The 16,344-nt window shown below is 28.0% G+C and overlaps 2 protein-coding genes across 12 annotated transcripts; both read right to left on the bottom strand.

The window, feature by feature from the left end:
* Positions 1–31: 31 nt before the first annotated feature.
* LOC127065616 (uncharacterized) lies at positions 32–5,213 on the bottom strand. 2 transcript variants are annotated; one of them, XM_050998208.1, is made up of 7 exons: positions 4,869–5,181; positions 4,606–4,657; positions 4,169–4,215; positions 4,056–4,089; positions 3,514–3,620; positions 3,314–3,426; positions 33–3,234 (listed from the first exon to the last, which is right to left on the bottom strand). In XM_050998208.1, exons 1-7 carry the CDS (start codon positions 4,922–4,924, stop codon positions 2,981–2,983), a joined length of 663 nt encoding a protein of 220 aa, XP_050854165.1. In that variant the 5' UTR covers positions 4,925–5,181; the 3' UTR covers positions 33–2,980. The 2 variants fall into 2 exon arrangements, with proteins under 2 accessions (XP_050854166.1, XP_050854165.1); XM_050998209.1 differs by lacking the exons at positions 4,056–4,089; positions 4,169–4,215 and having other exon boundaries at positions 32–3,234; positions 4,869–5,213.
* Positions 5,214–7,853: 2,640 nt separating this feature from the next.
* On the bottom strand, positions 7,854–15,820 carry LOC127065603 (ATP-dependent 6-phosphofructokinase). 10 transcript variants are annotated; one of them, XM_050998171.1, is made up of 18 exons: positions 15,633–15,820; positions 13,974–14,097; positions 13,748–13,899; positions 13,484–13,673; positions 13,198–13,408; positions 12,852–12,960; positions 11,199–11,387; positions 10,889–11,079; positions 10,729–10,801; positions 10,251–10,277; positions 10,131–10,151; positions 9,804–9,905; positions 9,523–9,729; positions 9,207–9,359; positions 8,800–9,124; positions 8,482–8,704; positions 8,211–8,389; positions 7,854–7,943 (listed from the first exon to the last, which is right to left on the bottom strand). In XM_050998171.1, the coding sequence occupies exons 2-17, from the start codon at positions 14,068–14,070 to the stop codon at positions 8,245–8,247; spliced, it is 2,415 nt and encodes an 804-aa protein (XP_050854128.1). In that variant the 5' UTR covers positions 14,071–14,097; positions 15,633–15,820; the 3' UTR covers positions 7,854–7,943; positions 8,211–8,244. The 10 variants fall into 10 exon arrangements, with proteins under 10 accessions (XP_050854128.1, XP_050854129.1, XP_050854126.1 ...); XM_050998172.1 differs by lacking the exon at positions 15,633–15,820 and adding exons at positions 14,246–14,512; positions 14,653–15,246 and having other exon boundaries at positions 7,854–8,389; XM_050998169.1 differs by having other exon boundaries at positions 7,854–8,389.
* Positions 15,821–16,344: the final 524 nt, after the last annotated feature.

Here is a 16,344-nt window from a genome sequence, read left to right as displayed (position 1 = left end):
AGGTACTCGTATATATCTAATAAATTCGACTATATATTTCCTTGTATCTTTAATCAATCTAGTATAAAGGAAATGTAGACTTACAATATAGGATACTCTTTCAACATTTTATTGTTATATTATTAAAGCATATAAATAGATCGATCATAACATTTATCATTATTAATATTCTCAATATACGATAAATTTTATTTGTGCGCACACATTCTGTGCTGCTTGTAGAAGGATATATTTTATTTTTGTATGTACTATACATTGCCAAGATGTTTACTCTTAAAGCTTTACACACGAAGAAAAAATATATCACATTACTTAGTTTCGTGAATTTTGAGATCAAATTCTTTATAACATTGATCTCAAAAGATTTTCTTGTACTATTTAATATGATCAATTTCCTTAACATAATATATAATTGCATACAATTACTTAAAGTTCGTACGCTTAATGCCTGTGGTGTTGTCAGGGTTATACAGCAAAGCAAATAATTGTAATACTTGCTCGTGTTTGTGCAGCATATGATCAATTCGCATTCTTAATATCATAATAAAAAAATAATACTTAAATTTCAAATAACAAGGAAAAGAAATATTACAAAATAATACTTATATATATATATACACAAATTTCTATGTAGTTTACTTAAATTTGCTGATATTAGGAGTTACAAATTTTTTTGATTTGATTAATTAATAAAATATATCATTACTATCTAATAAATAAAAAACTTTCTAAATTAAAGAGCTATTTTATAAGTAAAATATATATTTAATACTCAAATAATTGTTGGTCCCTATAATGGTTCAAATAATTATTTTTTGCTAAATTCACAAAAAAAAAACATTGTCACAACTTAAGATAATAAAATAAAATAAAAAAACTGTAAAAATTCTAAGAATATTTTCTATGAACAATTTAGAGATCTTTATATTTATTGATGTATAGTACCCTGATATTTTTTTACTGACTTTGTGTTGACAAATAATATGTATCATTTTATGCAACATTTTATAATCTCAATCATATGTAGCAACTTTATATTTAAATTCGTAAAAACTCTATTTTATAACTTCATACTATTTCTTTTAATTTTATAAATGTAATAAATATTATTTCTTTTTAAATCATATAAGGGACATTATCTTGTGAAACTTCCTTTAGAAATTACCATTTGTGGCAATAATAAATATTACATTTCATAATATTTGGTTTCGTTTTTAAACAAATAAAACTATTATTATTATGTAACAATATAGCTTAATGAAATATAAAAAACTATTAAAGCGCTTATAATACATATTAGTACGTTTAAAATATTGCAGTTTATCTGATCTGTAAGTGTGCTAATGAATTATCGGCATTTTTCCTGACTATTGTCATTGCTGTAACTTTTTATCATAGTTTTTTATTGCAACAATATTAAATCAGTAATTAATTCAATAACCTGCATGCAATTTTAAAAAATATAAGTTAAACAGAGATATTCCATAAGCTAATTTCGTTAACACTTAAGAAGTGAAAATTTCTATTATGATAATATTAAGGCATTCTACATCAATTTCTTTTTATTCTCTATAAATATTTAGAATCTCTGTGTTCAACATACACAGTGTAAAATAATTATATGAGAGGCAATGATCTATCAATTTTGGGAATATTTCTATATATTCCTCTCTCTTTTATGTTAACATTAACATACCAACACTTTTGTGATGATACATTATGAGTATATGTATATATGCATAAAATGCAATCACTGAAAAATTATGCAATATCAATGTGTATTATCGAAAGCAGTCTATTTTAGGTGTAACATTTGATTAGTCAGATAAGCTTCTCAAGAACTAAATAAATTATCTCTTATTTCAATACCAGAAAATAATCCATATGTCCATATGTTCTTCTTACATAAAATATGTGTTAGAATTTTAGCACCTTCCTTTAAAAGCTTTAGTTTATATAATACCACAGTTTGTCACGTTTACTTTACATTAAAGTTTATATATATATATATATATACACACACATATACATATACATATACATATATATATATATCCACTATATTTTTTTTCAAATAATCTAAGCTTTAATGTAAAGCAAATACAAGGAATTTTGCTTGAGCATTATTCCTTTTTTCATCATAATTTCACCTGTAGATAATTATTGGAATAGTAGAACTTACAATTTCGAATATTGTTTTGCAACATACATGATATGCTTTGCTTAAAATAATATTTTGTGTGATTCTTTGTTCTCTCTCCATATTCTTAAGAAAAAGTTATATAATTCAAAATATACACTAAATGTGTGTGTATGTGTGTACATATACTAAAATAAAATAACTTTGGATATTTGTCGATACACATACATATATAAGATATAATACTAAATAAAAAATATTACTCGAAATTAATTTCATGGACAAAAATATGGATTTATCCATAGGAAGTAAGTTATTGTCTGTTAAAAATTATTTCAACAATTCCACTTTTGTTTTTGTATAAACTTATCAAATATATGAACGTGCATGGACTACAAAACTGAGATCTTACACTAAATGATAAAATTAGGCCATACAAATATTTTGTATAAATACAATTGGCATTCAAATAAATTCATTTTTCATTTATCACATTTATCCTTATAAGCTTGTTTATATGTATAATTTAATTTTTTAGAATTATACTATTTATTATATTCTTGTTTTTCTTTTTTTTTTATGTTTAGTATCACTGGTCATGGTACTTTTGAATTTCTTTTGCCAAATTTCTTTTTATCAATTTTTATAGATTTCATAATCTAAATTATTTGTAACAATTTAAATTCCATTATTTCAATGAAGAAAAATGAAAATAGTAGAACATTTTTTGCCATCTATTATTTTACACTTTTCTCTCTCTTCCCCCCTCCCCCCTCGTGTTGTATATTTTATATAATAGAAAAATACAAACAATCCTCTTAAATACAAATGGATCTTCTATCAGCTATCATTAGTCCATTCTCCTGTTTCTTTTAAAGCCCTATCTGTTAATCGCTCTATTTCAGTCAAAAGCTGCTCAGTCTCCATATCAACACATACCATATCTGCTTCTACAGGATCCCATTCTAAACTGTTTGGTGTTGATACTCTAGACCAGGGAGATGCTGTCAAACTAGAAGGCTGACTATTATTAATTGAAGTTTGTGATCCATCTGTACTAATTTTATCATTATCCATAACTGGCAGTGGCAACCCTAAAATAATATATTTGAGAAATCATTTTAAAATTTCGTATAATTTAATACTTTATGCATCATCAGTATAACAAATTACCTTCGTGTTCCCATTCAAGATCTAATGAGGAGCCAGGTGTAGAGGAAACACAAGTTTGCTGTTTCATTAAGTTTCGTACATCGAGTATTTGTAATGGTGTGTCTAAACCAGAACTAATAGATTTGATATTGTTAAAAAAAATTTGTATATTTACTATTTTACATAATAAACTTTATATTATTTAAAGGAGTTATATATACCTTGTAGAAGGATCATTTCTAGAATTTAATCTGGCATATTTGTTAGAACCTCTTTGCCATCCCCCTTCGTCTAATAACTCTAAAGTCACAGGAACTCCATGTTTTTTCTATAAAATATATAAATTAGAGAATTTGAGTCCATTAATAATAATTTATGTTCTATTAAGAATATTACTTTTCTTTTTTTTTGCAAAGCTGTATACATGTTGCATAAGCTGTTAACATACCCTTTCAAAAGTCATACAATATACACTTCACTCTCTTCTAATAAAAGTTGAGTAAGATAGAATTAAAGAATTTATTTGATTTCAATCGAAAGATGCTCATATTTCAGGATAAAAGGAAAATGTAGCTTTATCAGAAAATAAAAATTACATACATGCAATAAATTATACTTGACTAGTGTGCATATTTTTTATGCTAAATATAATACCTTTAATATTGATGATCTTATCAAATTCTTGATATCAAATGTAAATTTTATATGAATTTAATATTTTCTTTAAAAGATTTATACTTTTCAATTCAAAATATTAAATTACCTTAAATTGCTTTAAGGAGAGAAACGATAACAGACTGTCCAGTAAGCATAAGGATCAAATTTATAATTAATATAGAACTCTTACTTGTGGATTAAAAGAATTCTGATTCTTACGTTTTTGATCCTTTAGGTTGTTCTTTATCTTCTTCTCCATCTATAAACTACAAAATTAATAATAATGTTATATATATGTATATATACATGTATGAATTTAATTTATGATCTTTTATTTTTAGATCATATTAACAATTTCTAGGCAATGGAGTAAAGAAAAAAATGTAATTTATGGTCATGTCTATATCACACTTTCGGTTAGAACACATGCAATGTAAGATTAATTAGTTAAATATATACATATGGTCTTATCTCATAATAAACACATTTATACAGTCAATATTCTTTAATCATTAATATCGTCAAATTAATCATGCTACTTGCTATTTAAGAAGAGAACATACATATTTTATAGATGCCATAAACGATCACAAACAAAATGCAATAAAATATAATGTATACAAGATTGAAATAAAAACAATACAACTAATATCTACCTCAGCTCGTTCGTCTCCTTGGCAGGACATGCTGGTATGCCTGTGATACAACCTTAAATTTAAACAATACATAAAATTTACTAAAAAAACATTGAGAAAATTATGATTTTATTACTAAACAAAATGAAGTGTAAAAATAATGAAAATAATAAAAAGACAAATGAAAGATAGAGTTAAGTTTAACTGTGAATAAAGATGCAGTATACCACCGTGTTTAACATCATTTTAAAAAAGATCTAGCAGTTGTCATAATAATATCTAACCTGTACGATAACGAGTCGGTGACTTTGGCAAAACATCGGCCGAAACAGGCCCCCATGACCTGTCAAATCACGGCGTCTTGCCGTCGGCGTCATCTAACCGATCTATAATGAATATTTAAATGCCAGTTTTTAATTACACACGTAACACGCCCGTAAATTGACAAATAGAAAAAAGAGACAGCGCCCCTTTATTGTTATGAATTGCAGACGTCAAACAAGATAGATCATCCTCGACCATGTTTGATACCATATGAATAAAAGCAAATATGAACGAACAGCTGCTGTCATGCGCGATCAGTCACTCTCTTTTTAACATACGCGTATTCCTACGTCATAAATTACGAATTTAAGTTTTTTCTTTATCGTATATAAATTTCAGGGAAAGTTATAAAGATATAAGACGTATTTATAAGATACGATTTATTAATGACAAAGATACAACACTTTGAATAATTTAATATATACGCTTGTATTTTTTTACATTAGGTCTATCATTGTTATCATGTAAGTTTTAGAAAGTTTAATCATATCGAATAAAAAATACTCAATTTGCATCTTTAAGAGGAACGTGAATGTTAAAAATTTCATTTGAAAATAAATTAAATTATGGTGATACTATTTTTCATTGAAGATATACACACATTAATTAACAATGATTCAAAAATATATCTCCAGAATATTAAACGTAACAACAGATACTTATTGACCTAGTGGTGGTAATTAACATTTTGATATTATGTAAAGATATTTGTACATTTGCATATTGCATGGTGTATGTGCACGTACGCACGCGCACGTGTGTGTATTGTAAAATAGTTGTAATTTACATTCAAATCGAAATAGTATATTATAGATGGCAAATTCTAAAGCATTTTATATATTACATGCAAAACAATTTTGTTATATTCATTAATAGTTTGATAGTGACAATCTAATGTCTAAGAAAAGTATCATATTCATTTAATGATAAAAAGAAATACATTTATAACATAAAGTGTGATTCTATTAGTGTTTGGATAATTAGGTATATCTTCATATATTACATCATTTTAGTATCTTCCAACAAGAACTATTGTCTTTTATATTTTTCTAAATAATTTAACTACTTATTAACGATTTTAAATTAGTAACTTGATGCAACATCAAATATATATGTGTGTGTGTGTATATATACATATACATATATATATATATATATATATATATATATATATATATATGCACGATATATATATTTTTTATTTGTACACTATTTTTGTAAATATTATAGTGCTCAATGACACTCATATGCTGTTGCACTTGAAATATGATTTAACATGCATTATTTGTAATGTGTATCAGAAAAATAACTTTGAAAATATAAGTTCTATTTTGAAGTCTTTTTGGATTTTTAGTAAATTTTTTTATATTAGTAACATTTAATGAGCTTTTGCAATATACTGTTCTGAACATTTTCCACTTTGTTAACATTTCACAATTACACACATTATATTATTACATAGATTTAACAATATTTAATATCTTTAGACGAATTTAGAAACACGAGTGAAGTCAGAAATAACATTACTTTCAGTAGTATTGTAATGTTAATACACGATTTCGTAATTTGACAAGACACGAAGAAGACTACATTATGTTTTAAAATTAAATATGAGTTCACAACACACTTGCCAAATTCATTTGCAAGTATATGTATAAGTATAATAGGAAAAAAGAATCTAAATACTTTCATGATCGCAAAATCTTAAATTTTAGCAAAATGTTTTAATGATATATGCAATCAGCATGACTCAGGATTAATTTATTTCCAATAGTCATTCTTAATTGCAAATTATGTTTTGAGGTAGACAAGTATATTCTCCAAATAGCTTTTGATAGCTTTTAATAATGCTAAACTGAAAGTAAAACTTTATTTATCAACATAAATTGGCACAAAACATTTTTCTTATTTCTACATTCTTAATAAACCACAAACACAGTTTAGCATTTTATCTTGTGCAGAGTAAGACTAAATCTGATATACTTCTCGACTCACGTTATATCGATGAAATACTAAATATACGATTTTTAAACTTTACCATTGGTAATTTATTAAACCATGAAATATATTGGAGGCTCATAAATAAATTATAATGTTTTATAACATAATACTCAAATAAATTAAAATATCATAATTCATTCATTCATATAAATAAAAATGTCTTATATGTTTATAACATTGCATTAATATTGATTTTAAATATATCAGAATGATTGCTTTATCAATATATGTATATATATATAGATATAGATACGTTTATTTGGCGCAAATATTAATAAGAAAATAAAAGTATTAATGCCAGTGTGATAATTAGTATACATATCATATTTTTTTTAGATATATCTCTTATAATATATCCTTTACCTGGCCAAAAAGTGGCCCAACATTAAATATATAAAAATATTACACTATGAGAATCGGAGCCGCATATCAAACTCTTGAAACTGCGATATTTTTAAACGCTATTTTCAAAATACATACACATTTTTCTTAATTTATGTTAAAAATTGTATCATAACTCAAATTCTCTTTAGTGCCAGACAATTTTAATTTTCTGTTTTCACCAAATGTATATAGATATATAAATAATGCTTCTCGCGAATAATATTAAAAAAAAAAAAAAAAGGTGAAATAATTTAGAAAAGCATTTTAGATATGTAATAATGTGCATTATTACTCATAGTAGATATACACACATAGCTGCTAATTTTACATATACCCAATATATTGCAATGACATTACTTTGTCACTCTTGTATTATTAATTAATCACGAGTAACAGAGAGATATCATCAATTAATATCATTATTAATTCGATAAAATAATTTAAATTTTCTGTTTCCAGGTATTGCCTTTGTACCTATTTGTTACCTGAGTTAAAATATGCTTAAAATTTAAATATGATAGCGCAAAAAACAAAATAAAGTTACCTATTTACCATTCGTGTCTTTTTATAATATGCAGTTTATTTTAAGTATTCACATTTTCAGCTTTTTTCTTTCTTCTTTGTTACGTTTTCGGCTTACCAATATATAACTACAGAGAGAAGTGCATTAGTATTATAAGAGTTTTTTTTTTTTCTTTTTTATAAAACTTTTGTGTTACTGTTTGTGTAATGATAATACATTTAGGATTGAATCTTGTGTTTCTTATTTATTGAAAAGTATTAACTAAAATTCTATTTCCTCTTTTCTTTTCATATTAAGCAATCAAACGCGAATATTCTAATATAACGCAATACTGCAAATATTTATTAAAACCTATTTTGCACACAATCAATGTGTGCAATCATAGACACATTACCTTCAGTTAGGTACCAGGTATTGATGTGTATAAATTACACAAGAGGCGCATCATTATCAAGATCCATTTCTTCTACAGTTATGTATAGACCTTCTTCTTCGTACGTAGATTCGTGCTTCGCTAAAACTTTCAGCAATGGTCGTAGTTTCATCCACCATTGATACGTCGGAATGCGATGCCTGTGAATAAATTTTTTTATATAATATATACAATCATATATTTTTAATAACACGCGATATATAAAAAAAGAAAAACGAGATCAAACACTTACTCGAAATCAGTAACTTCCATGAGATCTTTGAAAGGTGTGAACCTGTACTGTCTTCTAACGATACCTAACATTACTGCACTAGTTGGATCCGTTGTGACCGTACGTCCTTCCGCATTAGTACATTTTTTAAATTGCTCGCTAAACCATTCAACAGCTTTAGAACCCATTTTAGTACCCAAGTTACGATCAAAAGGAGTTGGCGAACCACCTTGTTGCATGTGACCTTTAGAAGTAAAAAATAAAATTAACTTTTCAAATTTCTTACAGCTTCAGTATTTTTTCTTATATATGAAATTAATTTATGTTACGTATAATTACCAATTATATTCATCCTACAACTGAACAATCCTTTTCCTTCCTCACTAAACAGTCTTTGCATGAAATCAGTATTATAATTCAAATTAGCATTTTCATTTCTAAGAATAAGACCTCTCTGCACACCTTCCGACATTTTTGCAGCCATTGCTATTACATCCTGATTTAAATCCTTAATATTGAATTTTTCCTCAAAGATATAAGCTGCATCAGCACCACCGGCCAATCCTGCTACAGTCGCTAAATAACCGCAATAACCACCCATTGTCTCGATGATAAATACACGACGTTTAGTACCTTGTGCTGATTGACGAATGCGGTCACAAATCTGAAAAGATGATTATCATATAAATGAAATATAAGATATTCTATAAATAATATTAACGACAAGAAATAATACTAGAAAGTACCTCAGTAATTTCGTTTAAAGCAGTATCGCAACCTAAAGAAAATTCTGTCCCAGGAACATTGTTACTGATAGTAGCAGGTATCATAGCAATAGGAATTCTAAATTCTTCAAATTTGTCTCTTGCATTATAGAATGTAAGTCCTGTTTGATAACCCTATATAATTAAAAAAAAATCAAATAAAAAAAAATAGAATAGAATAAAAATAAATAAATTAAATTAAAAATTAAAAAAGAAATAAGAACAAAATAGTTGATAAAAAAATATTTTTTAAACGTGATAAAATAGATATGTCGATAAAAACTAATCGTTTATTAACCTCGAATCCACCTATAATAAGTAAAGCCTGGATTCCAAATTCTTTTAATTTTTGAGCTATTTGAGGTAATTGATCATCTTTCGGAGGAGTACGTTTTGTTCCTAAGTAAGCACCACCTTGTGATACCCATCCTGTTACAGAGGGCCAATCCATTAATTTAAACTTTCCAGACATAAGACCCAGTATACCATCATAGACTCCATAGACCTAAATTGCATAATTTTACTAGTAAGATTGATAAAAATATAAAAGATATATCAATTTATTTTTCTTTAACATACCTTATCACCTCTATAGATACAATTTCGTACAAAAGAACGTACTGCAGCGTTCATACCACAAGAAGGTGAACCAATATGCATTACAGCTACTGTATGATGATCCTGCAATAAAATAAAAATATGAATTATATATATATATATAGTATATATATAGAAAATATATGTATTTTAAATATTAACATCTCTCATGCTACATGCATATTAAAACACAATGTTTTTGTATACACAGTCTGAAAGGATAATTGATATACAATAACTACATCTTATAAAAATTATTTGTTATTTGTTTTATAATACAGCAAGATATGAATTTACTATTTAACTCACTTGTCCACATAGAGTGAATTGCTTTTAGAAGAAAAAAGAAGTAATTAGAAATTTCCTTGAAGTGTTAAACACAATGGTAAAGAAGGGGTGTAAGCTTGTGACTATTTTATATAAATTTACCTTTGTTAATGTAGGACCATTCATTTCCTGAAGCAACATTACATAAGGTATATACATATATATTTATTTATTTATTAAATATATGTAGATATTTATGTATATATATATATACAGAATTATTCGAAATAAGTGTCAAACAAAATAATGTTTGTAAAAAATTATTATTTTATACATACTAATTTTTTTCTTTTTTTTTTTTCTTTTTTGAATTTGCTATTAACAATAGTCTGACCATTATTTCACAATTTGATCACTATTTCATATTTGTATATAAATACCATTTTCATATATTTTTTATTATATTATAGAATCAAAAATCTTAAAATATTAGAATTGTAATTACATGCAACGATTAATACACATATAATTTTATTAGCACAGGACTAATCAAGATTTTCAATTCCATTTATACGAATATACATTTAAATAAATATTAAATAAGAATAAACATATATAATAGAAAATATCAAAATATTACCTTTGCATCATAATCTGCAGGTGCTTTCAATCGAGTCAACATTTTGTATGTTTCCAAGTTACGGGCGAAACCTCTGTAAAATATAAAAATCATGTGAACATAGAATCACACACGCGCGCCGGCGTCTTATTAAATTATTGAAATTATATTATTTCCTTACTTTCCCCGAAGTTTGACTGCAAGATCCCAATTTTTATCTGCCATAGCTTTAGCTACGGCCTTCGTACGACGTACACATTCCATTAGTGGTAATCTAACAGCTTGATTTCCATCCAATGTAACAACGCAAGCTTCTGTTTCAGGCGTTGCTTCCATTAATGCCATTACAGCTTCAGCACCCATTCTGCACCCCTATAAAATATTACCAATTTCCAAATAAAATAATATGTGCATAAAAAAAATTTACATGAAAAAAAACTGCAAATGACAAAAAAAAATGAAAAAAAAAAATTAATGACAAAAAAACTTACCAACACTCTATCAAAAGCAGATGGATTACCACCTCTTTGGACATGACCCAACACAGTGATCCTGGTATCTTGTTGTAATTTATCAACAACAACTTTATGTACTTTTGCAGCAGTAATAGGATCGCCGTTCCTATCTACAGCACCTTCAGCTACAATAATAATATTCAATCGTTGTCCAGTAAGACGTTCCTGAAAATATATTTATTATTTAAAAAAAACATAATCGCTCTTAATTTTGTATAAAAAGTTTATATAACGATAATAAAGTAAAATTTGCAAGCAAGTTATTAATCAATCCAAAATAGTTGTGAAGAGCATAGAATATACGATATTTTAATTATTATAAAACACTTCTAATTATATTTCATTTTATTAGAATTATGAAAATATTTATGCAACTACTACTGGATTTTTATTCTATTGAATTTTATAGGATTTCAAGACATCGTATATTATATTTACTTTGTGGATGTAATGTTAGATTTTGAAATAATGAACACAGAAGCAAAAAAGGAAAACGAACTACGAATAACTTACCCCGTTATGAGTAAGAAATTAAGAATAATTTATATGTATTCTATTCATACAAAGCTTTTCATCATTTATGTGATTATGAATTAAACTGTAAAAAAAGCTAATTTTTAATTTATGTAAAGATATGATGTACAAAAAGCAAAAGCACATTAATTGCTCTTTAAAAAATGAAAAAAAAAAAGGTTAGCAAACCTGCAATAATTTTTTGCAGAGCTTGTTCGGCCAATCCTGCTCTGGTGGCCATTCTGGGATGAAAACAAAATCTGCTTCACAACAGATAGCTGCCACTAGAGCCAGGTAACTGTAATGGTATGTCATGAAAACTAGCTAAAATAATATGTACTACACTTCTTAAATACATTTGCATTGTCTTATTAGAGTCATAATACAAGAGCAAATTTTAAATAGGATAAATGAAATTAATCAATAACATATTGCACATTTGGCATATCAAAGAATCTTCATTGATAGATACTATATATTTAAAAAATCGAATACTCGTAAAGAGATGTAACTAAATATATTGAATATTACTTCTCGTTTTAATATGAAATCTAGCACTTGAAATATATGATTGAATGTCCTTTTAAAGTAATGGGCTACATTATATTTAATAAAAAATTTGAATATATCTTCCTACAATCAAAGGGATCTAACTATTCCATAAATTGTTACTAGGATTGAAATAATCGTGTAGTCAAAAGCATGTTACTAAAAGTATTTAGAGCTGACATGCCTTCTGCACAGCTTCACAAAGTTCATTGACCCAATCACCTTTTGTTGGACATTCAGGAAGAAACGAATAGCAAGCTTCAGAAGCCAAACTCGAAGCTATTGTTAAATACCTGGAAGCTTCTGATTTCTGATTATATGAAATATTTTTTTCCAATCAAAATAATAAATCTACACATTTATAATTCATTTGTTAAATACAAAAGGAGCATTTTTGTCCACTCGCCCGTATTTATATCGGAGGAGGATTTTAAATGTGGTACATATTTTTAACATTGACAACCACTCAGTGATTGAAGCATGATATTAGATAAAAAAATTTTGTTGTTAAAATCCCATTAGTTAAAAGCAACAAAATGAAAAATTTTGAAAATTCATAAAACATGCCTGTTCCAACTTTTTACATAATTTTTCAGGCCAGTCGATGGGAGGTGGACATTCTGGGAAGAAAACATAGTCTGCCTCTGCAGCTAGAGCACCCACAATGGCCAGATACCTAGCCAAATGTTAATTTTAATTTTTATACTATACCATATGACAAAGTGCGGTAACCAATACCAATAGATAGGCCAATATTAAAACAGAAAGAAATGTTCAAAAAAAAGTAGAAAACTTGTATCAGCTCTTTAGATCAACTATGATAACATAATAAATTTTCATTGCACCTAATGACTCTTTCTGAATATGAAGTAAATTGTTGTTTTCGATACACATTAAATTTTATTATACATACCCACAATGTCTCCCCATAACTTCCATTATAAACGTACGTTGGTGAGAATAAGCTGTGCTAACAATAGCATCAATACTTTCTATAATACGATGTAATGCAGAGTCCGTTCCAATAGTCATATCAGTTCCGCAAAAATCATTATCAATGGAACCCACCATACCAACAATATGTAAGCATTTGTACTTTTCACTTTGTTCAGATGTTATTTCACCTAGAGCATAATTATTATGTTATATAACGTTGAATAATACAATTATTATAATTAGATCTAATCTCGTTTACACACCCTTTGCTGCAAGTTCCTTCAAAAGGTCAGCCCATTCTTCTTTGAAAAGATTTGCGCCAGTTAGAGAACCATCACCTCCAATAACAACTAAATTGGATATTCCGTTTGTTACTAAATTTTTAGCTGCTCTTAAACGACCAGCATGTTCTCTGAATTCTTGACATCTAGCAGATCCTATCATTGTACCACCCTAAAGATTTGACAAAACTACAATGTATTAAATTATAACAAATTAAAAATTCTTATCAAATGTTATCTACTGACCCTATGAATAATACATGATACGGACGACCAAGTTGCTTCTACTATATTACTTCCACCATCAACCATACCTTGATAACCTTCTTTGATAAAGAAAACTTTGCAACCCAAATATATACCCATTCTCACAACTGCCCTTACTGCGGCATTCATACCTGAAAAATAATATTTAAATATAATGTTTTTGATATCCAAAATTAAATATATCGATTATCAGATGAACATTTACCTTGTGAATCACCACCACTGGTAAAGACAGCTAGGCCTTTACCTTTATGACTACCTGGTTTTATAAATTTGGTTTGCGGTACTAAGTCTTCAGCCATGATTGTGTCGCAGATTTGACAATCTTTCTATAAAACAGAATAAATTAAAAGAAAGAGATTTTTGGAATGAATTTGGTAAGACATTAATTATATGATATATTAGTAGGATTTACTTTTATGTCGTCATATTATTTTTATTAACACAAATACTTAAAATTTTCTAAATGTTATTTACTTAAAACAGTTCCAAATTGCGCATCACAAACACAAAGTACTTCTGAACTTTCTCTTGATAAGTCACAAGAGTTTGATTTATCATTGTATATATCAGTTTCTTTTCTAGTATCATAATTTTTATCTAACATAATTGGATTATTATGTACAACAGATAGCATTGTAGTAGCAGTAGAACAGTGATCAATATGACTTTTCTTCGTAACATCTATCCGTGAATAGATATTTTTGGAATGTATATTTTTCTTTTTGTAATCCATATTTGAGACTAAAATTAATGACAAACGATCTACATTAAAAAAACGACCAAATAATGTAATAATATTAATAATTATTGTGTAATTACTGTTCTTTTAATCGTTTACAATCCGAACGATAAATTTTGAAGTAACAGAGACGATCTCTCACCTTGACACAAAATTTTCATAGCATGCTATATCTCTTTTTCGGACGAGTTTCTTTTGTTACGATAGAACATAAACTTGCAATGTTGCCTCAGTAATGTACACATGATAGCACATAACACATATATACGACATATAAGTTTGGCAACAGTAAATTCTGTTTTTATACAGGGACGATTGTCGTCATTTAAACGATTGCCTTTACGTTTGTGATCGAATTCTAATTATTTTAACTTCCAAATTGGAAAGAAATATTTAAAAAATATAAAAATAATAAAAAGACGAAAGAGACAGTCGAACAATATTCTCAAAGGATCGTTTGGATCCACGAAACGTGGCGTCATTAGTAGAAAAAACATTTTGGCAATATTTCAAAGATGGAACGTCAAATCAAAAGATGAAAACTCGACGGTGATGATATGCAGTAATGGTAATCTATCGAATAAAGGTCGATTCACAACATTTCCCATGTCGTTTCTAAGTTGTGCGAGATAAATAATGTTTACATATTACACACTATCGGTATGAGTGAACCCTTCCCGTCCCAATATCAATATTCGTGCATAGACGATAATTGCTATGATATCTGCGCCGAACGAATCGTACGATATCGAAACGTCACTTGACGTTTTCAAGCGTATTAAACACGAACGTAGGATAAATCCGAAGCCCCTGAAATTATACCTCGAACGTATTCGACGTAGGTAAAAGTTACGGACAAGAAATTTTGTGAATCGACCTTAACGTCAAGAAACAAGCGACTATCGACTACCTAAGGAATCCTTTTCCAACGTGTTCGAATTGCTTAGAACGTTTTAATGATCTTGTATCGAGCTCGGAAAAATTGAAACGATACAAACGATGAAAAATTCGGTATTCGTCACACGCCGAATGTCAAATTTGGCGTCCTTTTATTACGAATATAAGATTCGACGTGTTTTTAATACGAACATAAAGATATCTCATAATGGCGTTATTACTTACTTAAAGAAGAAATTGAGCTCAACGAGCGAAAGAGGCAACGATAAAACGTGCTCTTCGCTCTCTCTCTCTCTCTCTCTCTTTCTCGCTCTCTCGCTTTCTCGCTCTCTGATAAAATGCAGCACTCTAGCTGCTACCTCTCGAACCGTCAAAGACAACACTCGCACGACGTTTGGGCGACTGAAGGTGACCTTTAAGTTCCTATGCTCCACCACCGACCCTGCTCAAACACTTGATCCCCACCTCATCCGATTCATTCGCCAATCAACGTTCGTCGGCGGACGCGTTAACCAATCGCAGAACGTTTTAAAACTCGCGCTGAATTCTTCGAATACCTTACGTAAAAATTTCGAACATGCGTCTCCTACCATCATTGGTATCGTGAAAAATGATCATTTTTTTTTAAGTTTTCTTATCCTATCAATAATCTCTTTTACTCGAAACGTTTTATAGGGAATATCGCAAATTTTTTTCTTTCTTTTTTTCTTTCTTTTTTTTTTATATACTGCATTAACAGACAAGACAGACGCGCAATTTAAATGACGTCTTGTCGAAGCTTACGATTATCGATCGATATGTGTGTGTGTCTATACACACACACACACACACACACACACACACACACACACACACATACATAATAACTCTATTCAAAAGTACAGTTGGTAGAGATTCTAAATTTATCAACGATAGACAAGTATTTATTTTAACACTC

This window comes from Vespula vulgaris, chromosome 8, assembly GCF_905475345.1.
Source record: "Vespula vulgaris chromosome 8, iyVesVulg1.1, whole genome shotgun sequence".
NCBI classification, from domain to species: domain Eukaryota; kingdom Metazoa; phylum Arthropoda; class Insecta; order Hymenoptera; family Vespidae; genus Vespula; species Vespula vulgaris.
This window is presented reverse-complemented; position numbering and strand designations above follow the sequence as displayed.

Bases quoted from the DNA above. Each gene is read 5' to 3' on its own strand.
- LOC127065616 (XM_050998208.1), bottom strand. From the start codon at position 4,924: ATGGGGGCCTGTTTCGGCCGATGTTTTGCCAAAGTCACCGACTCGTTA. The intron at 4,216-4,605 runs GTAGATATTAGT...TTAATTTTGTAG, and splicing joins AAGGAGACGAACGAGCTGAG to TTTATAGATGGAGAAGAAGA. The intron at 3,621-4,055 runs GTAATTTAATAT...TATATTTTATAG, and splicing joins TCTCCTTAAAGCAATTTAAG to AAAAAACATGGAGTTCCTGT.
- LOC127065603 (XM_050998169.1), bottom strand. From the start codon at position 14,070: ATGGCTGAAGACTTAGTACCGCAAACCAAATTTATAAAACCAGGTAGT. The intron at 11,080-11,198 runs GTAAGTTTTTTT...AATATTTTATAG, and splicing joins CTGCTTTTGATAGAGTGTTG to GGGTGCAGAATGGGTGCTGA. The intron at 9,906-10,130 runs GTGAGTTAAATA...ATTTTATTGCAG, and splicing joins AATTCACTCTATGTGGACAA to GATCATCATACAGTAGCTGT.